Source organism: Ambystoma mexicanum, chromosome 1q (genome assembly GCF_040938575.1).
Source record: "Ambystoma mexicanum isolate Mex_15411 chromosome 1q, UKY_AmexF1_1, whole genome shotgun sequence".
Lineage (NCBI taxonomy): Eukaryota > Metazoa > Chordata > Amphibia > Caudata > Ambystomatidae > Ambystoma > Ambystoma mexicanum.
In genome coordinates, this window is record NC_090922.1 from 490,363,792 (window position 1) to 490,386,580 (window position 22,789).

Genomic DNA, 22,789 nt, shown 5'->3' on the forward strand with positions numbered 1-22,789 from the left:
TTGAAAAGCAGGACTTTCCCAGCACATATGTTGCTAACTTTACATTGGAAATGTTTTCAAGGAGTGAGTTGTACACATTTTTTAAATTGCTCTAGTTGAAAGCAAAAACATTTTTGAGAGAACCTCATTCAGCATAATGCACCACACCTAATAACAGGACTAAGAAAAGTAGCACACAGATTCATGGCAGCCTGCATGACCTACAAAGTACTGAGCAACCAACGCCCCACTCTGACTGAGTAATAGATGTATCATCATGGGGGGTAAAGCACCACGTGAAGCCACAAAAACACAAGGTGCAACATAAAGAACTGCGAGAAGGAAAACTAGACAATATGCCTTTGTTACTACACACCATGAGCCTGGAACATATTACCCCTGCAGATAAGCCTAGCATCCTCCATCCTACAATTCATGCAAATACTGTAAAACCCTACTTTTCTAAGAAAATCTCATCAATTGTTGGCCTCCCCACAAAACCCCAATTCTACCCCTTTGGAATGCCCAGCTTTGTAAGGCAAGCGGGCTGATCCTTACACTGCCCTTAAAATGACAAGACAGGGCTGGAGTACTTTAGACACCCTCTGGATTAACAAAGGGTGTTCTGTGTTAATCGCTCAAGCCATACATCAGGTCTGATGAAATGGATGATCTAGTCTGGGTGTCACAGAAGGAGGAAGGAGAAAGCAAGCTTTTTCCCAAGCTCCACATATGTTTCAGTGGATGGAGTGGCACTCTCTGCACAGCTGAAACCCAGGCAATAGTATGACTGCTGGACCTTGCTCCAACATTTGACTCCCTGTTTTTCCTGATTCCTGATATTTCTGGCCATCGTTCATGCATGATAACAACAGTGGAGAAAGCATGCAATTGAAGAGCATACATTTTAGGGTTTCAGTTTAGGTCTGAAAATAAGGCAGTAGTCACCAAAATGTTGAATTTAGGGATGATATAACCCTCCCCTCCCGGAATCAGTGGCCAGCTACAAACTAATATAATTATCTAATAAGCCATTTCAATGATCATGATATAAAAAAGGGAACACCCAACATAACCAACATATGCCAGTAAAACTGACTTCTATCGGCTGGTGAAGCCTCACGTGACAAGTTCATTATATTATAGCCTCAAATGTATGTATTCATCATTCTCTAAATCAGAAGTCTGCCACCTTTGGTCTTCTAAGTTGTTTTGGACTATGATTCCAATGATTCCTAGCCATTATCTATGCTGACTATGGATGATAGGAGTTGCATTCCAAAACACCTGGAGAGCAAACGATTGCAGACCTGTGCTGTAAATGCACCCTCATATGCCATGTTGCTGATGTGAAATCCCAGATACAGCCTCCTATAAGCAGGTGCTGCCATCTTAGGATATGTGTACTCTCACTTGCTAAGTATAGTCATCATATTCAAGGAAAAGCCTCACAATACCAAACGTTACCAAAATATGTTAATGTTCATGTTAATGTTAAAGGTATTTGACCGTGCACCATCACCAACGTAATTGGTCCCCAGGCACTCTGGTGGATCTGCAAACAAAAAAGTAGGGTTGGGTGTTAGTGGGGTGAAGTGGGAGTAGGAAAGTCAGAGTGCTGGTGTCCTATAGGCAGCTTCAGTTCGGTTTTCACCGTGCATAGAGCTTGGGTGTGATTCTCGGATCGATGTGGGTCCTCATATGCTGTTGGTGCGAGTTATGTGTTGTTTGTAAGTTGTTGCAGTGTGGTGAAGTACATGCGGTTTGCTGTGCAGAGAAGTTGTTGTATGGGTTTTTGTGTGAAAGATGAATGCGGAAAGTTGAGCTTTTTGGTTAGTGGGTTTTTGCCTCTTAGGGCCTCATTACATGGTAGGAGGTAACCATGCCGCTATTAGTGGCATGGCTACTCCCTTACCACATACCAGGTCCAGGTAGGCGGTATGGGGACTTACTGGGTCATTCAGACACTGGAGGACCTGGTAAATCCCCATTCCAAATACCATTCCCCATTCCCATTGAGCCCCTATAGGGCTCAATGGGGAAGGAGCTAATAACGGTACCGCAATTTGCGGTACCGTTATTAGCTCTGAAGTCCCTCAGCGGGTCCCATCCTTAACGCCTGGTCAGGCCAGGCGTTAAGGACGGGACCCGCTGAGGGACCTCGTAGTAGGGCGCTAAGGGATTACCGGCACCGGTGACCTTACCGGTACCGGTAATCCCTTAGCACCTACTGTTTAATGAGGCCCTTAGTCTTTGCATTTCTTTGTTCTGATTGTTCTATGACTATGGTGTTGTAGTTTGTCTGTCTAGTTGTTATGTGTGATGGGGTGGCAGGTTTCAATATGAGCTATTTCTGAGGTTTGTGTGCCAGGTTGAGGCACGCATTGTCCCCTGCTCTGGTATTGGTGCTGTATATTTTACATTCATTAGCTCCCTTCCTACCCTGTTGGTGATCCATAGCTGCCTATGTTTGCTCTGTCGACTAAACCTGTGTTGAAATCTCATCCTTACCCTTCCCTCCTGATCCCTCCATATTCATTCTTAGAGTGATCTTAACTTATCTAGTGATATGCCGAAAATGTTTCTTCGTGCTCCCTCTGTTTATGGGAGGTAGCTTAGGTATATAGGGAGGATCGGTTCCCTCTTTGAGTACTGTTTAAGCTGCATATGTGCCCCCTTAGGCGCTCCTTATAGTTATAGGGAGAAGAGCCTGGTTTTTAGTAGTTTTCTAAATAGAAGGTGATCTCTCGTGTTACGTATGTTTTTTGGAAGCTCATTCCAGGTTTTTGGTGCAAGGTGAGAGAAGGAGGATCCTCCGAATATTCTTTTGTTTTATGGTTTTGGCTCCGAACGGATGTCGCTGCTAGATATGAGTGGTCTTGTTGGATGGTAGATGTTTATCTTCTCATGCACATTAAAGTGACGTCATGCACATTGATTTGAACTTTATCCAATGTTTTATTGGTAGTCAATGTAGCATTTCCACAGCTCTAGTGATGTGTTCTCTTCACGGTAGTTTGAGCAGGAACCAGGCCGCTGCATTTTGTATGCGTTGGAGTTTTTTTTTAGAAGTCGCTCTGGCATTCCTAGGTATCGGCTGTTGGCGTAGTCTACTCTAGACATGATGAAAGTGATGATGGAGAGCGTTTTGTGGGCGAATGAGAGGAATGGTAGGATCCATTTTACTGCTCGTAGGAGGAAGAAGCATTTCTTGATTACAACGTTTACTTGTGACTCTATAGTTAGAGCTGACAAGAGCAGCTTCACAATCCCACATACTGACATATTATTCTAGGTAAAGCCTCACATACTAGGCATTTCCAACATATATAATGCAAGATCTCAGAAGTCTAGAGGCTGTCATCAAATGCAGAGTGCAGCTTCTAATGCCTCATAAACAACATTTATGTCAATTACAATTAATTTCTCATATGCCTGGTATAGCCTTGATCAAAGTTCATCTTAGCATGCATGTCTCAAGCAGGTGTTTCTGGTGAGAGTGTAACCATCAATGTGTCTAATTTTGCTGCTCTTGGACCAGTTAGGAAGGAACCTCCGACTTGGCTGCCATTTCCCATCCTCCCAGACCCATCTCAGTACCTTATGTAGCTTCTGGGGTTGTTTGCGCTCCCTGGTACTGCACTTCCAGGGATACTGTGCATGCCTCTGGGCATTCCCATTGTATCCACGAATACAGGGGAAATGGTGTCTCCACCGGTAGTGCCGCTTGTTCTTGGCTTCTATAGTGTCCTTTCACGGTTGACACCCCCATGACCCCTGCATTTTCTTAAAGGTCTTCCTCCTTTTTTCTGTTTTCTTCGCTACCACAACCCTTTCCTGTCATATTGAACACCTCTAGATAAACGTGAACCACTCCTGTCATGATCTGTAAGGTACAGCCTCACAGACCATCATAAGCGAGTGCAGTCTCAAAAGCACTGGTATTGCTAAGCTGTGCCAATGCATCTCTCATGCATTTGGTATAGGCACTATAGGCAAGTTACAGAGTGAAATGTATAGGGTCTGCCATAAAAGGTTCTGTGCATCATCAAATGCCCCACTTATACTATCTTTAGACAGTTCATTTCAGATATTCTTGGTATAGTCACAATATGGAAGGTACAGGCTCACATGGCCAGGTGATGCCCATGCATGCAAACTGTACCCTAAAGTGCCAAAGTAGTGCTATTCTATACAAGTTCGTTCATCATATGTCTTGTTTATTCACCATCTGTAAGGTACAGCATCACATGTATAGTTGCTGACATGTTTGGCCACATGCAGCCTCAAATGCCTGAGCAATGTCAACAGTTAATTTCTCATATGCCTGTTATAGTTACATGTGTGAGCTACAGCCTTATATGTCCAGGTGAATGTTTTCTTAATGCAATAGAAGGCTTCGCTGGCCTAGGCAATGACCCCTGCCTGTGTGCACTGCCATTACCATTAGGGATCCTGAGCTTGCATCATGTTAAGGAAAATGACAGGGGGTGCTGCTACAGGGAATGGCAGTGGTTTGCAAGACTATAAGCATGTGTGCACTTCTGAGACCTGGGGGCTGCAGCATTAGGAGATTAGCCAGAGTGGGCGCGGGAGGCCTGATATGCCATGTAGTCTCCTCGTGGCTGTGAGAGCGGTGGGTTCTACATTTTACTTTGGACAGCCTAACACCTCGGCCCCCCCACCCTCAGCATATAACAAACTGTGGAAGGGCTAGGACAGGGACAAGGTCGGGGGTGTATTCCTACCCCTTGTTCGCCCAGACATACTAAGCAGTGTACTGGATGTTAGAAGAAGAGGGGGAAAGATAAAGGTGGGAAACAGAAACAGAGATCATAGCTTAGACAGATCTCCGATTGCTTTCTGTTCATAGTCCATTGTGACCTCTGACCCAGGAGTCAAAAAAGCAGGGCCTGAAGTACCAAAGAGAAAAAACAGGGCTACCAAATGGTACACTTGATGACCCCAAAGGATGCCAAAAGCCACCTCTAGATCTTAGTTCAGCTTTTTTTCACAACTATTTCAATGACTACAGGTAAACAAATAAATTAGATGGAAGCTTTATTTATATGTGAAAAGGGTCTCTTGAGGTGTAACACCCAGAATGACTGTGCTAATATTGCATGCAATTATTTTACTATTTTATTTATTTATTTTTACATTTATAAGGCGCACTAAACCCTTGGGCATTAAGGCGTAGCATAGAAAGAGCAGACAAAGTAGATAGAAAGAAAGAGAGTTACTGGACAAAGTTATAGCTCATGGGTTACGTGAAAAGACGAGTTTTCAAATGTTTCTGGAAAACCCAGGAGGAACGTTCCTCTCTCTGAGTTGGGGGAAGTGAGTTTCACAGTTTGATCACAACGACTATGAAGCTCGAGCCACCCGCTCTTGCTAGTCTGAAGTTGGGTTGAATGAGTTTGTTTGCATAGGCCTTTCTAATCGGTCTATTAGAGGAGGCTCTCTAGAATTTCTGAGCAAGATATGGGGGGCAGTCTTAGAGATGCACCTATGGGTGATTGACACTGTTTTCACTACAATTCTTACCTGTATCGGGTATCGGGAGCCAGTGGGCCTTTCTTCTGACAGAGGTGATGTTCTCCTGTTGAGGAATGTTTACCGCGGAGTGGAGAGTGTTATTTTGAATCACTTGCAATATGTGAATTTTTGTCATGGGAGTGCCAGCAAACAGGGCATTACAGTAGTCAAGTCTATAGCCTATGATGGCACGGGCAGTGGTAAGGGAGCTGTCTGCCGACAGGAAGCATTTGCAGGCATTAATAAGTTTGGTGGTGTGGGCAGCTGAGGAGACAGCGTTGACTTGGCTTGAGAGAGGGAGGCAACTAGGTACCCTACCAAGGTTTTTACTGACTGGGAGACGGTGATGCGGTTGCCGTCAACGGTGAAGGATGCGTATTCCTGATTAAGGTTATGGAGCACAGAAGGCGGGCCGACAATGAGCAACTTGGTTTTATAGTCATTTAAACAAAGAAAGTTTGTGGCCATCCACTTTTGAATGGTGTGGTAGATATAATTTTGCTTCTCTGAGTCTTGGTGATAGTTGCCGGAGAGGGGGAGGAGGATCTGGTTGTTGTTGGCATAGTTGGTTTAGAAGATACCCATTGTATTCAGGAGGTCAAAAAGTGGTTTTGTGAAAATGTTATAGAGTGTGGGAGGGACGCACGAACATTGGGGGACACCATGGAGATCGAAGCAGGAGTGGAACTTGCATTGTCAGCAAAGACTCTGATTGATCTGTCTTTCAGAAATGAGGCAAACCAGCTGGAGGCCTCTGGAGAGAAGTTGGCCAATAATTTCAGATGATGATAGAGGATTTCATGATCCACCAAGTCAAATGCTGCCGAGAGGTCCAAAAGTAGTAAGAGGGCTGATTTCATTGTGTCCTAGTTGATTATTTAAATCGAGCAGGGCAGTTTCTGTCCCATGTCCTGGGTGGAACCCAGATTTTTTGGATTTCTAGCATGGGACTGGACTCCAAATACCGTTGAATTTGGATACAGGCAGCTCTGTCAAGGATCTTTAAGAGGAAGGGAACAGTTACGATGGGTCAGTAGTTGGTGGGGATACAGGGGTTGAGAGATGGTTTCTTAGGAGCGGGAGCACCCAGGCTTCTTTCAAGCTAGTTGGAGGTCAGCAGGTGGTGAATGAGGCATTGATAAAGGTGGTAATGAAGGGGACAAGGGTTTCGGCACAGTCCTTGATAATTGCTGCCGGGCAAGCATCTCCTTTGCATCTGGAGGGCTTTAGACTTTTGAGCAGGATGGAGACTTGGTTCTTCCAAATGGCGTTGAAGCAGAAAGGGGGGAGGTCGTGTAGGGCAGTGGGAATAGGGGAGGTCTAAGGAGGAAGACAATTCCAGGAGGGCATTTTGGACATTTGTGCACCAGGTCACATCTTTGGAGAACTCGAGTGTTGGAGCGGAGGGCATTTCCAATTGTCTAAGAATGGAAAAGATTTCTTGGCTGTTGGACTTAGTGTTTGCGATTCTTATGTTGTATGTAGATGATTTTGCTGCTAAAATGGCAGTCTTGTAGGATTTAGCAGCGGAGATGAAGGAAGATTTGAGTCCTTCGGAGGGGGCCTTTTTCCATACAGTCTTGGTTTCTCGTTTCTTGGCATGGAGTGCTAGGGGGTCAGGTGTGAACCAGGCATTGAGCTGTGTTGTGGGTTTGGCTTTACGCAGAGCTGTTCCCTGCAACATAAAGGCAAGCTTGTCTGTGTCAGGGTGAGCAAGGTGGGCTGGTTGCAGCCTTGCAAGCAAGGGACAGATGCAGTCTTTCGTGAGTTTCTGTGAACTGCAAGCGGAAGTCAGGGGCATCGGGATGGTGCAGCAGACTGATGGGCTGTTATGGGCAATGGAGAAGGTAATGATGTCGTGGTCAGTCCAAGGACATGGGTAGTTGTATATGATGGTGATTTGACAGTTAAGGACAGTAACCCAGTCCGGGGTGCAACCTTTTCAAGGGGTAAGTGATGAAATACATTGCATGAAGCCTAGTGCGTTTAGGGTGTTCTCTACCGAGGCAGAATTCTGATCATTCAGGTCATTGAGACCTAGGTTGAGGTTACCAAGGAACATCATTTTAGAGGTAGGTTTGATGTTAGGGGTCAGCAGGTGGAGAAGATCCTCTTCAAAAGAGTTTAAAGGACCAGGGGGATGGTAGGTGACATGAATAGTGATAGTCTCAATGTATGATAGAGGTATTATGAGGGAAAGAAGGTTACAATGTTCCAACTGTGCTGAAGTGATTTGTCTGATCGAGAGGGTATCTCTTGCTATTAGCGCAACACCTCCACCTATGTTTTGAGGTCTGTTACAGCGATGGATGTTGTAGTTAGGGGGAATTACAATGCAGATGGAAGGGCCTTTGGTGGCATAGAGCCAGGTTTTAGAAATAACACAAGCATCAAGGTTATTCATAGTGATGAGGTCATGGATATCTAAAGGGTGGGCATGAATGGACCTGGCATTAACTAGGGCAAAGGTAAGCAGGGGGGTCCTTGGTGTTGGGGCCTGGAGTGGTGGTAATGCTGTCAACTGTCAAGATCCGTAGGGCAGTGCTTCATGAGGGGAATACCCTCTGTGGTATCTTGCAGCAGTGGAGTGAGGCTTGAAGATTGAGTGGGAGTCTGGTGTCTGGTGGTGAGCTAGGCAGTTGGGGGTGGCTTTCACCTTGATGGTACTGTGGTAGTGCATAGGAGGTTCGAAAAAAGTGCTGGGCTTGATCTGCAGGGACTATGGTATTGTGAAGGTATATTACGACTACCAAGTTGAGCATTCCTGGACTGGAAGGGCATTGGGGAGGTGAGCAGTAAGAACGCAGTTCTAATTCTGAGGCTCCTGAGTTATTCGGCTGCAGTATGGGGTACCATAGAAGGTCTGGTACTGCTGCTCCAATCCACTGCCTGAAGGCCATTGCAGGTAGCAGGCAGGCCGGGCTGTACTTTAGGTGCAGAGGGAGGCTGTAAGGCAGTGGTCTTCAAACTTTTTTTGGCCTGGGCCCTCCTGAGCAAAATGTGGGCAAGCCAGAACACCCCTCCAAAATGCCAAATGGACAGTAAGTCCAAATGGCTATGAACTATTGCGTGCTGTTGCCGCACCCTGCTCCCAGTATTGGCCCTGTGCTCCCCCAATGGCTCCCATCACAGTGTCTGGACTCCCGCATCCACTCCTAGTCCAGTCCCTCGGCTCTTTCCACGCCCCCTCCCCCACAGACCCTGGGCTCTCACCACCCTGCTCCCACCAAAATCCCTGGGCCCTCCACACGCTGCTCCAACCACTAGCCAATGGCTCCCCCCATCCTGCTCCCATCACAGTCCCTGCAATACCCCACCCTGCTCCCAGTACATTCTCAGTGCCAGTGGCTGCTGGGAAATGTTTTAAGTTGAGGGCATACATATTTGAATGTAATGGGTTAAAATGCTGCATTTTAGAGCACACCATTTAATAAATTGGGTAAAAAGTCAAACAGTTTGCAATTGGCACCGGGAGGGTTAAGGGGGAGGCATGGTATTCTCAGGGCGTCCCACACATTAGGAAGCACAAAATATTTCTTCATATGTTGAATATGTTGCAACAAAGAAACACATTTGACTATCCACAGGCTGTTACTTTTCAGTGCTACTGTATAGTCTAGTAAGCCACGAGTGAGAGTGTTTTGAGCAGCATACACTGCAAACTGAATCACTTCACCACATACCTTGCCAGCTGAGGTTGATACAGACATGTGTTTATGTTAGGATTCCCAGGGCAGAAATAATGTTTTGTAGAAATGACTTGAAAAAGTACACAAAATATTTATCGAAACATGAGAAAAAAATGACAAGAACACCTGTTTGCAGTCATTGCTTTTGCAACTTTATGTACCCCTTCTATTTTTAATCACCCAGCCTTTGCATTTCTTAACGGGCATCCCGCTAATAATAGTCTCTCCCAAATACTATGTCTGCACTCATATAACCACACAATGAAAATGCTCTGCTCATAAGCTGGGAAGCAGGTGTAAGTGGATCTAGGTCACCTGGCCTAAGCCCCGCCCACCTGGTGCCTTCCTGCTTGCCGCTCCTTTTCACCACTTAGCAAGCCCCGCCCACCTGGTGCCTTCCTGCTTGCCGCTCCTTTTCACTACTTAAGGAGCCCACCAGCCTCTTTTCCTTTGCAGCTGGGGAGCAGGTGTAAATGGATCTAGGTCACCTGGCCTAAGCCCTGTCCACCTGGTGCCTTCCTGCTTGCCGCTCCTTTTCACCACTTAGCAAGCCCCGCCCACCTGGTGCCTTCCTGCTTGCCGCTCCTTTTCACCGCTTAGCAAGCCCGCCCACCTGGAGCCTTCCTGCTTGCTGCTCTTTTCCCTACTTAAGGAGCCCTCCAGCCTCTTTTCCTTTGCAGCTGGGGAGTAGGTGTAAGTGGATCTAGGTCACCCGGCCTAAGCCCGCCCACCTTCTTAGCCCTGCCTCTTCCTTCCTGCTCTTAACTCTTAGATGAAGGGTGTCTCTCGCCCGGGCGTCCAAAGTGAAGGGCAGTCAAAGAAAAGGGCTATTGCTGTTTGGACCTGTTCGGACCAGGAGGATCCAGGGTCTGACCACTGCTAGGACATCAGGTAAGCATGCACCAACATGTGTTTACACCCTCTCTCCCAACACGCCATCCCCACCCTCTCTGGTCCCCCCGTGTTGTTCCCTTGTGCACCCCCCCCTTCCTGCACACAGGAGTCTGCCCTGATACATTCTGGTTTCACCATCACCATCTTGTGGCCAATGCTGGATTTTACTTTTATGGCCTTCATTGATTCACGGTGTGTCACCCTTTCTCAACTCTCATGCTGGACTTCCTTTGCATCTTGTACTCATGGTGGCCCTGAATCATGCTGTTCCATCGTCATCTTGTATCCTGGCTTGCAACATTATGTGTTACTACTGACTTCTGCTATTGTATTAGCTCTCCTCTCGCTTCTCCACTATTTTTGACTGCTTACTCTCTGTTCTCTCCTCCCCTCCCCTCTCCCTTTTCTTATCTCCTCCCCTCCTCCCCTTATTTTCTTCTATGCAGTTACTCTATCAGAATTGTCCCTGGATCTAGTATGATAGCAACCTCGTCTGTCGCTCCCCCATCCCCTTACTGTTGCCCCCCCTCCCTCCAGCACTATCTGAAACGTTGTCAGGCCTAGTACGATAGTCACTTGTTTTGTTCCTTCCCTCCCTTTCTGCACCCCTCTCCCTCACTTTCGTTTTCTCTGGCTCTACCAGAAATGTCGTCAGGCCTAGTACGGTCGTCGCCTGTCTGTTTCCATTTCCTTCCTCTTAGCACTTGCACTATCTGAAATGTCGTCAGGCCGAGTACGATAGTTAATTTCACATCCTTACTGTTCATGGCCTGTAAGAATGTCGTTGTATTTTCCCTTGTTCCCTTCCTTGCCTTGAAGCGTTTTGAAACACATTGTGTATAGGCGCTATATAAATAAACTATCATATTGTATCATATCATAACAAAGAGACTCACGTTGTTTTATTTGCAGTTGAAATGCAAAGCAAAAAATAAATAAGAAAACAAAGACCTTCATGCCCTGGGTGTGAACACCCAATCCTGCATCTTCCAGTCATCTGGGCCCTGTGCAGTTGCCTTCTTCGCAGCTCCAAGAACAGGCCTCTTTTGGGACTTACACAATCCTCATGGGATGGAGGGTAAAGCAACACAGTTAACACAGTGTGTGCTCTGATGATTCTCACTCTGTTTACTGGGGCTGTCTGAACCATGCCTGTTAGGTCATTCCAGCATGATTGCATGTTGCAGAGCTCTTAGAAGTGAGGGTTGTGGAGGTACATTAATGCTATGGAAAACACTGAAACACATATGCAAACAAGGCACATCTTAAAATCCTGGTGAGTATAATGTTCAAATGGGGCATAAATAATTTGTGTGTTTAAAAAAGTTGTATTCCAAAGTGTTTTGGATAACAAGTGTTTAATAGGAAACAAATTACTAGAATGTTGACAAGAAACCCTGGTTTTTTCAGTCTGTGGGTGCGTGAACCCTGTAAATGAGGATGCGGCCCCACGCAGAGGGTCACGCCGAACAGTTTGAATACTGCTGCTGTAGGGGGATTTCTGATTGGCTGCTCGCATCCACTCCTGAAGGGCATTACGGGAAGTGGGCGAGCTGCCCTCTTCTCGAGGGAAACTTTGATCACAAAAGGCTCAAAGGGAATTGGTTTGATTATATGAATCTTTTCACCACATATCATTAAAAAAAATACATAATACATCATACAATCATAAAAACACAAACATATTACCCAATAATACAATCATTATAAAAGCATAAAATTAATCAGGATCCACCTAAATCATTTTTTTCCCACCCGATCTTATTTTAAAATGTATACAATTTCTACATGTTTAAATTTGAATATTTAACGTATCAAATGTATCCAATAAAAACGGCACTGATCCAACAAATAAGATAAACCATTTCCTATATTTAAATCAGACCATGAAGAGTTATCTAAGTCAGCTGAATAGGGTTGATTCAACATTCCAAAGTGCTTGTGGTTTAAAGTTACTGTAGCTTCACAAAACAAACAAACTTCAATTTTTCTTCGTGATCCTCTTTTCTGCGAAGTCTACAGGTTCTCCCATCTTTTGGTATCATAAGTCTAGGACTAAAACTTTCCAAGGTAGGTAGTTGGTTGAATTTAAATCTTAGATATATGTCACGCGCTCGACTACACAGGAATAGTGCAATATATCTAGGTAGTGCTGTTATTCTCCCTATGAAAGCTACTGTATCCTTTAAAAAGTGTGTAAGAGCTTAGTTGGTCAACTATCACACACCAGTCCAATTCGTATAATATCTTTTTGCCTTTAATGGATCATTGTTCAATTCAATTTGTTCCAAGCCTATTGTAGACATGAATGAGAGCATTTCTGTATTACATTTTTTAAGACATTTAATTTAGCGTCTATGATGGAATGAAGACTCTCAAATAAAGATCTCTCTGGTAGAACTATCATTTTTCGAAATAAGGACACCTTAATCCACAGCACAACAGTAGCCAATGATGTTAGACCAAACTCGTGCCTGAGCACACTGCCTGGTATAGAGGGTGGAAGACCCAAACCTCGTCTCCGAATTGTAGCTTTTAGAGAGTTTAATTACAAGTCTAGATCCACCAGCGTAATCTCCAGTCCATACCTCAAAGCAGGTACCATTTCTGCTAAATAGAATTTGCGAAGAGGTATAAGAGAAAATCTACATAAGGATAAACATCTCCTCTTAAATTGTGCAATAAAAGGAAGAGACTTTAATCTTAAATGCTCCCTAATCGCTGACTGAGAGTCATTGGAGGCTATAGTAAATCCCAAATGTCTTATGAATTGGGCACAACCCAACAAGTCGTTTCCAAACAACCAATACATCACCTTAGGTTTATGTTTAGTGGAAAATATGACTATCTTGGACTTGCCCTAAAAAGGGCTACATATATTTGGTCAACAAACTATTCCAGATTTCTTATGATCCAAGTCATTTAAAAGAACACTCAATTAACACTCAGTTAATTAATATTGAGTCAGGGTTTGAACATGTGGCCAATCTTGCCAATGCATTTGGGACAATGCTGGGGATGCTTCCTTGCGGCTCAGAGTATTGACTTGTTTTGAATACGTTACAATTAAGGAAGGAGCTTGTATATTTCAGCCTTGCAACTAACCAGGGACATATGAAAACACAGTTTACATCTGGAGTGTTGGTACACAGGGTTCAGCCCTGAAGACGGACAAGGTCCGAAATGCATTGTCGAGATTGTCTCTCTGGGACAGAATAAAAATCAATTTGTTTTCAATGTGTCTGTTTCTTTGGTTTCCCTTAAGAACCCAGGTGTTCCACTGATAAGTCCCAGCAGGTGGCTCAAAGATGATGCTACACACTGCACATCTAACTCAGGAAGAGGCATGTTCATAAAAAAGGCCTGGGATCAATTATCTCCTGATCTTTGAGGTTGTGAGGATATTTGCCGTAGGTCGATGAAGATATCTGGCTGGACACGTTGTGTATGCACAAATTGGAGGTGTGTTGTAGATATGTGGCAATCAGAGGATTAAGGCTTCAAGGACAAGCCTGGACGAGCACCAAGAGATATCCGGGCTGCTGACCTTAATTCAGTTTTGAACTAGGGATATGCTGTAGTGCTTATGGAAGGATGAGAGCAGGCGCCTTCACTAAACCCCATACTGGGCTAGGCTCAGTCTCCTAAGCAGGGCTGCAGGCAGGAACTGTCTAGGCTGTTCACCCAACGAATGAATCTACATTGCTGTTATACTATCTTGCTTTCATTTACTGTGACCACATCCATAACTGTGCTGGCAAGTCCCCACCGGGAGCCGCCACCGGGATGCAGAGGTTTCAGGCCCACGATACGCCTATACACACCTCCGGCCACCATACAATGAATGCACCGGCAGGATGTTGCACTAATGAGTGATCGCCAACAGCAGAATTCGCAATCATGTGAATGGCCTGGCTTATCCCTCAGAGCCAGTGTTGAAGGTCCTTGCCAGTCATTGGCACAGGCGAGGGTCTCAAGAAACATCTATGTACACACAAACCTGTGCTCAACAGCTCCGCCCCGTGGGTGGCGTCTTGCTTTTATTTTCCCAGTGTGATGATGCTGCTCACACCATTAGACTGTACGTGCCATGAATTATGCCCTATGAGGAGTAGTCACTCAAATACAACAGGCCAGGCAGTGTACACGCATTCATGTTCCTTGGGTGTTTCTGTAAATCTACATCTAACGGTTGAAGCCTTGTGTAAATTACCATCAAATAAGCTAACAGAGTAAAATAAATTAGAGATATAACTATTCAGCACACGAAAGATGTGCTCACGATTCTTTAGGTTTGGAATTCCCTCTAGTGGCTAGAAACCAAACTTCAAACAACAGTTCAAAGGCACTTCTTCAAAGAGGGAAAGAGGCAGGGAGCTGAGTCCGGCATCCTACTGTGGGGTTGGTTTCTGCAGTTCTTTTCATTGAGGGAAGGATCTTAGACATGCACAACTCATGTGAAGAACTATTGATACAGTGCAAGTGAACGAAAAACGTACCCATTGTGGTCGTACTGTAAGCAGTAACACATGCATCAGCTCCTGGGGGGCAGGTTTGCAAATCTCCTGCACACTGGGTACCAGTAGCACTGATGCATTGTTGACAGCGGAGGGCATTTCCTGAAAAAAGAAACAGAGATAACAGATTTTAGGCTCGCTATTCTGTGACTGGATACATTTGATTTCTTGGTTCTTGCAGTCATAATTTCTGTTCAGATGTGTGACTGTTCTTTGATTGGAAAGATTGCTCAAATGTTAAGATGCCATCATTAGTCATGCAATTCACATTTTCTACAACACAGCTTAACAATGCAATCAAGTGAAAGAGCTAGAAAAGAATGTTTTTATCCTCTGATGAGAATTATTGAGTCCCAACGAATGGTCTTGTTCAGTAAGATACCAATAATTGCGATTACCATACAATAACATGTGGTGATCGCACACCATTTACTGACAAGGGGGGCATTAAAAAGAGAACATCAGACATCTGCACATCCTGGCCATTTCAAGTGCCCTCTTAGTACACACAACAGGAGCTCGGGGTGAAAACACTGAGCCTCAGTCCCAAGTTATGGACACCAATAAACAGCATGCATGAAAACTCCTCCTACACCAAACACCCTCTAAATAATTGTGCCACTTTCTTCTGGGAGCTAACATCTGTGATATCAACAAGCAATACTTTTACAGCAGAACCAAAATCTTCCCCTAGGAACCAGAACACCATAAAATAATATCTTATTCAATCACGTGGCAAGTTCCAACTTTACACCTGTTCCTAAGATGCCCAACCCCTTACAAAATCAAGTAGGAAGCCTTGGTGTCATAGGGCCCATCCCGCACTACACTGATGGCCTCCTTTGAAAACAAAACAACTGCCCATTCAGATTTTTGAGCCTTCCCTATTGAACAGGCCTTACTGTTTATTTATTTATTGAGCATTTGTTAGGCACCTATACAACAAAATGGTGTTTCCAGGAGCCACAAGGCTGCAGTGGGAAGGGAGCAAGGGGAATAAATAACAGTGGCACAAAAAAAGAAAACTGTGAATATACAATCGTGGTCTTACTAGGCCTTGTGGCATTCGGACGTGCAAGTGCAGTGAAGAGAAGAACGGAATGGGAGTGAGGGGTGGTGGGAGATAGTATGGGCAAGTGCTGGTGTGAGCCCAGGAGGGAAGTGCCTGGGGGTGCCACGGTGGGAGGCCAATGGCAAGTGCTAGGGCGGAGGAATCCCAGGAGTGGGATGTAAGGCTACCAGGTGGTGGACCCGCAAGGGCAGTGCTGAAGGGTCGCAAGAGGAGCTGGTAGCCTGTGAGGTTCATAAGGACCAGGACACTAGTTTCACTGGCAGTGGAATGTTTAGCAGGAAAGGGAACAAGGGAAAGATGGAGAGAGGTAGAGAAGTTGTGAAGATCCAGCTCAAGTTTCAGAGGTGCAGGGAAGCTGTTCCAAAGAGAGGCACCAGGCAAAGAGAGAAAACTGCCTCCCATTTTCTGCTTCGAGAAGCATTTAACAAGAGAGTTGGAGTTAGAGGAGCAAAGGGCTCTAGCGGGGGAGTATTTAGGAAGAGGAAATTGGAGATAGTGTGGTCCCAAGCACAAGAACGCCTTGTGGATGATGTAGAGGGGCTAGAACCTGATCCCCATGGCCACCGGGAGCCAGTGGAGAGATTTTACAGCTGGAGGGATACAAATCCATGGGCTTGAGGCCAAAGAAAAGTCTTGCAGCCCTATTCTTGATTAGCTAAAGGGGACATCGGGAGCAAAGCGGGTGGTTGAGGAAGAGGCTATTACAGTAATCAAGCCAAGAGGGGACCAGAGCTCTGGCGACATTGAGCTTCTGGGGAAATGGGAGGAAAGGGAGAATGCTTCTAAGAAGGTGGAGCTGGAAGTGGGCCTTCTTGACAAGGTCCAAGATGTGAGGGGTGATGTGGCAGGATTGCTATGCTATGATATGTTATGCAACACTGTGCTATGTTAGGCAATGCAATGCTATGTTATGCTATGCTATGTTATGGATTGCAAAGCCATGTTACGCAATGCTATGCTATGGTATGCTACATTAGGCTCTCCCATACAGTTAAGCCTCAGAACCTCCATGTCATCTCCCTCTGCGTCCATCTGCTTGCTCTACACACAGCACCCTGGACAGACCCAAACCCCTTCTAGGGCACAGAACACATCAGACGTTCTCTTCTGCTTATTCTCTTCAAGTATAGCATTAGCCCCATGTATGGGAGCTAACAGTAGGATTTCTGTGAATGCTGCTTATTTATAATACAACACAATGTCCATGCAGGGCTGTGTCACAAGTGAGATGTCAACAGTTCTTGCGAAATGTCTGCAATATCGTGCCAAGTAAAACCCCTATTGTGAAGGTACTGAAACATATTAGTGTTTGCCTATGATATGCTTTATAAACCAGCAATCGGGGGGGGGGCTAGAGAGAGTGTGCTGACTGCCAGGACACAGGTCCTTCCGTATTCTCTGCTCCAACACTGTATGCTGTGCATTTGCTATCTAATAGAAGAAGCTTGATTTATCACCAGTCAGTGTCTGATCATCTGATTTGCTGCAACCTGAGGCTGATACCAAGAGGAGCTTAGTCACCACATGGGGGATGAGAGAGAGGAGTCGATGATGACCCCCAGATATTTGGCCTCACAGGATGGTGAGGGTAGAGGGAACAAGGAGGGTGGCCAGAGGGTAGGTGGGAAACAGGGTGCAGGTGTCCCAATGAAAGGGACCCCATCTTGGTGGCATTGAGACAGAGATATTTAGCTTCACGCCATGCCTGGAGGGCAGTCAGGCAATCGGGATGAGAGAGGAGGAGAAGGTAGAAGAGGGAAGTTTGAAGGAAAGCTGGGTGTCATTAGTATTGCACTGGAAATGAGGAGAGAAGGAGGAGATCAGGTGGGCGAAAGGGTCAAGAAAGATATTGAAGAGCCACAGCGATAGGATAGAGCCCTGGGGCATGCTGCAGGTAGAGAGTGAGGTTGTGGAGGAGAAAGGGCCCAGTTGCAACTGGGAAGGGCAGTTAATGAGAAAAGAGGTCAGGCAGTCCAGTCCCCAGTCCGTGATGCCAAGGGTATCCCAGGGCTGTTTTATGAGGATAGAATGGATGACCACGTCAAAGGCGGAGGAGAGATCAAGGAGAATGAGGACAGCAGGAGAGTTAGAGTCGAGATTTGCGAGCATGTTTTCATGGATGTTCAAGAGAGCAGTTTCCGTGACTCTTGATGCCCGCAATCCAGATTGATGGTCATGTAGGCAACCAACATGTTCAATATGTAGGATCAGTTGGGGGAGGGACAACTTATTTGCCCAGTATGGTTTGCCCAGGAAGGGGGTGATGGAGATAGGGTGATAGTTAGCCAGACAGGAGGTGTCGGCAGTCAGCATTTTTAGAAGGGGGTGCACAAGGCAGTGCTTGAGGGAAAGAGCCAGTGGCGAGAGAGTGGTTACAGAAGTCGGCAAGAGCCGGGGTGAGGAAGGAGGTGTTATCCTTAATGGTTCTGGAAGAACAAGGGAGCGCCTTTTTGGATGAAACCTTCATAGAACTGACAACTTTAGTGATCTCATCAGGTGCTTTGGGCAGGAAGGAGGAGAGTGGAAAGGTTGGAGAGAGAGGTGCCAAGGGTGGCGGGGGAGCAGGGAGAAGAGTGGAGATGGGGGGGGTGGAGAGAGAGGACAGAATGTTCTGAGTTTTAGTTAAGAAGTGCGAGGCCAGGGCAGTGCAGAGAGCCTGGGAAGGAAGTGGAGTGCTGGGGACTGCAGATGGATTAGCAAGTTCCTCACAGATTTTGAAGAATTCAGCTGTATTGTTAGTTTAGTGTCTCCAGAGATGTGGGCATGGATGTGGCCCTCTTTTTGGAGTGGAGAGACGATATTGCCTTTGGAGCCAGTGACAGGTCAGTTTATCAGAGGATGAACCCGAAGTCTGCCACTTCCGTCCAGTGACTCTGCACTTTCGTTTCAGAGAAGCTAGGTCAGAGTCATACCAGCTGTTGACCTTGGAGGCTGGCTTCAGGCAGATCCTCATTAGAGGGGCAAGGATGTCAAGAGTGTTGGAGATAGCGAGAAGGTTAGCGAGGAGAGAGTCAGAAGTAGAGTCAGGGGCAGGGATGGGAGGGGGGATGAAGGAGGAGGTGAAAGCAACGACTGACACTTTCTTCATCGGTCAAATGACGGCGATTGAGGCTAGCAGTGTGGGGTGAGGAATGGACAGAGGGCCAAGGGGCCCCAAGTGGGAGGAGAGAGTGTCAGACCAGGAGAGGTGGGTGGTGACCAGATTAGAGATAGGGATGTCTCCAGAGATGAAGGCATTGAGATTGTGTCCGGCTGAGTGAGTTGGACTAAAAGGAAAAACAGTAAGAGAGAGCGAGTTGCAGAGGTCACGGAATTGTGAGGTAACTGATTCAGGGGCGTCGAGGTGGATATTGAATTCACTGAGAAGGAGGAGTTTGGAAGTAGACAAAGGAGAGTGGAGGTGAGGTCGGCCCATTCGGTGGGGAAGAGGGATATAGTACCGGGAGGCCTATAGATGTTGGCATGGGTGAGTGAAAGAGTGGGAGAGACCCCAAGTCTACAGACAAGGCATTCAAACTCTGGAAGTGGATAGAAATACGGGAAACCGGTGGTGGAATTTACACCTCTCAACCACTCTATTATTGTGGTCTCCTTAAGACCGGCTGCCTGTGCACCTCAGCATGCCTTGTGAATAAATGGGGCATCATGTGCGGCACATATTTAGTGCATGAGCAGAGCCTGAGATCAGCAACATTGTGTCCGTTTGTGCTTTATGTCAGACGGCTCTGGTTCGAGAATGCCACCCCCAGGGCTCCCAACAATGGCAATGAGGCAGTCGGGTGCGCTGGGCCATGGCGCTCAGTAAGCCTGAATCTGTGTGTCGACTCTGTGAAGAGATCTGCATTTCGACCGCAGACCGGTGGTGCGCTCGCTCGCTCTGTGCGGTGTGAGTGGTGCTCAGGAGGACACAGCCCAGCTGCCACATCCGGAAGGTGCCAACACGCAGGGTCTGAAAAATAACAGTGAGCGGATGTTGGATGTGTGTTGGTCATGGAAGGAGTCAATGAAATGTCAGTCACTGCCATCAGTGCAGAAGTGTGCAGACAAATCTGGAGTGTCGACTGAGGTTGCAGCTCTGCAGGGAGTGCTTGTGCACTTCTAAGGTGTCCCTGAAGTGTGGACCACACCTACTGCCCGCATCACAAAATTGATTGCGGACAATGCACTCTGAACGTGTATGAACACAGTACAGTTTCTGACTCCATAGCTGCCAACATGGCAGACATAGTGGAAGGAGCCCAGGATGCTGGTAGAGACAGCAAGGGTCGTTGGCCCCATTGGTGGAGTTTGACATCTCAGGGACTCCCTCAAACCTGGGTCCCAGGCGGGAGCTGTTAGAGATGTACTGTGATGCCACAGGTGAATTGAATGATAACGCAAAGAAATTAACATTACTATACTACATCCACCGGATGAATATACGCTACAGCTGCTCTGAAGGAGCATTTCAGCCCCATGGTAAACATTGATTATGAGCATTTTATTATGACGTCAGCCAAACAGAAAGAGGATGGAACACTTGATGCTTTTCATGCCAGGCCCTGTTAGCGTTTACATGTGGCCTCCATGATGAAGAAAAAGGAGATTTGACAACAATTGATTCAGGGGTGTTTCTTGATGAAGATAAAAAGGCAGATCCTTCGAGAGCCCGGCATCACGTTGGCAAGGATACTGGAGCTAGGGATATCGCCTGAGCTGGTGGATGTGAGGGCATCCAAAATGTATCCCACAATGAAGGCCATAACGCTGGAAGATGTGTGTGTGGTGAGTAAGCAGCAGACAAACAGATCATTCAAGAAGGGTGCAATGTTCAAAAGGAACAACTGCACATAAGTTGCATCCATATGCTCACAATGTTGGTATGACCTGCCACAGTTGGGAGAGTGCCCAGCTAAGGGTCATACATTAGGGAGATGTGGCACTCAGAAACATTTCACGAGGGTGTGTCATGCCCAGGTGCCAACGATTTAACCATGGTGTAAAGTCAAATTAAAAAAAAACATTTCAGAAAAGGAGACAAAAGGGTTGCATCGGTGGTCTCGGCAGAGCAAGAAGAGGCACAATCAGCCAAGGGTGAAAATGAAGAAAATGTATTCTTCATTTTCAGTAAGCTGAAAATGGGTAAAAAAAGAAAATGACAGCTGAAGTGCATAGCGCGCATTCAAAACACAGACACCCATGTTCTCATTGAGGCATGAGTGTCGGTTAATGTGATGGCAGTGTCCCATTATAGAGAACCAAACCCCCTCTGTTGAATTTGGGCTTGGAAAAGAAGATAAACGTTTGTGAAATAGCTCTAGGACACTAGGATGGGCCGCAAGGGCTAGTCTAGTGCCTATTTGAACCCTTCACTATTGAAGGTATCTTGCACTTCGAATTGTATGAATTTGATCATTACATCAATCCTTTAATGGGGTCCTGTTATACGGAATCTCCTATATGCACATTCACACTTTAGTGGATTTTAAAGTAGAGTGATCCACCTGAATGGGTAATATTCATGTGATGATTCTTTTGCCTGTTGTACAATTGTAGGAAGATGTTTAGTATACAGAACATTTACATGAATCCTGCAAAATACAATGCACCTTATGCACACTAGCACTTTTCAAAGACTATTGCTGACCAAAAGTTATCTTAGAGAGCAGAAAAGAATGGTGTTTAGATCATGATCCCTTATGCTTTAGATCCTTGTGACTTTGATTTGATATTATGGTCATTGTTGTGTCCCTGGGGTTTATGTTTTTGATGTGATGTTTTGCTCTTTTATATGCTGGCATTTATGGTAAAAACTAGTGCAAAAGCCAAGTACATGGGCCAAAGTTGTGTTGTGTGGAGGATTCCCATCATTGTTTTTGTTAAATATCCATTGAGCAGCTCAATCAAATGAATTTTTATATATAATGTTTATATGTGTTTTTTAAATGTATATATTTTCTTAGTGTATGTACATTGGAGTATGCTGTCAAAGTGGTATCCCTGTCTTGGGCCTTTTATGCAGCTAATTATATGTTATCATTGTCGCAATACACATTTTGCCCGCATGGAAGTGTAACTTGAAGTCTTATTATTGTATTTGTAAGGCAATAGCTCCCTCTAGTGGTGATAACAGGTGAAGCAAGCTGTCTCTACTGTGCAACTTGAAGTCTAATTGTTGTTTGCGTAAGGCAACGGGTCCCTCTAGCAGTGGTAACAGGCGAAGCAAGTGCAGGACGGCTTCGGACAAACATGCATCTGGCCTTTTATTATATAGTATTATTACTGAAATAAAGCAGAAATTAAACAAAACCAATAGCACACCAGATGGTTCTACTATCCCATGTACTGCACTTTCCCCTCTCCCTTCCCACTCACACTTTTTCCTTTCCCCATTCCCATGCACTTGCGCGATCTGAATGACACCTGGCCTAATAAGATCATTGTCTGTCTTCCCTCTGTAACCCCTCCCTTGTCTCCTCGCACCTCGAAAGACTTGTGTATAGGCGCGTTATAAATGCCATATCATATCATATCATATCATGTCACATTTTTACATTTGAGAAACCAGAGTGCTACAGTTAGAGGGTATGTTCATTGCTACCGTTCAGCATGAAGGGGAGAAAATCAAGGCCAGCTTCTCTGGGACCAAGGTGTGCAAAGACACTCTGCTGGGCTGTGCGGCGGCTGAAAGATTGTAAACTTTGTGTTTGGTGTTTAAGTCGAGGATGTTCAGTCGCTGATTGAACGTTTTAGCACAGTATTCACCAGCAGTGGGATGATGAAAGGGGAACATATTCTTCTACACATAGATGAGACAGTCTAGCCTGTGGCTCTCAAGCATAGACACATCCCATTTTATCACAGGGAACAGGTGTAACAAGAGCTGGAGAATTTGGTGCAAATGGGCATTAATGAGCAAGTGGAAGGTCTCACCCTGTGGGTGGCCCCTATTGTAGTGGTGCACAAGCCACAACAACCGAACTCTGTTAGAATTTGTGTGGACATGCATCTCCTGAACAAGGTGATTAAAAGGGAACGTCATATCACACCAACAATTGATGATGTCATATCTCAGCTACAAGGAGCAGTGTTCACGAAAATTGGACATACATGATGTGCTG

At 45.7% G+C, this 22,789-nt stretch overlaps 1 protein-coding gene across 1 annotated transcript in view; it reads right to left on the reverse strand.

The window, feature by feature from the left end:
• Positions 1 to 22,789, reverse strand: part of LOC138529284 (phospholipase A2 inhibitor and Ly6/PLAUR domain-containing protein-like) — a 402,239-nt gene that overhangs the window by 240,143 nt on the left and 139,307 nt on the right. Inside the window, exon 2 of the mRNA XM_069640823.1 lies at positions 14,600 to 14,719. Coding sequence (XP_069496924.1) covers positions 14,600 to 14,719 — 120 coding nt within the window. The remainder of the gene's footprint in view (positions 1 to 14,599; positions 14,720 to 22,789) is intronic.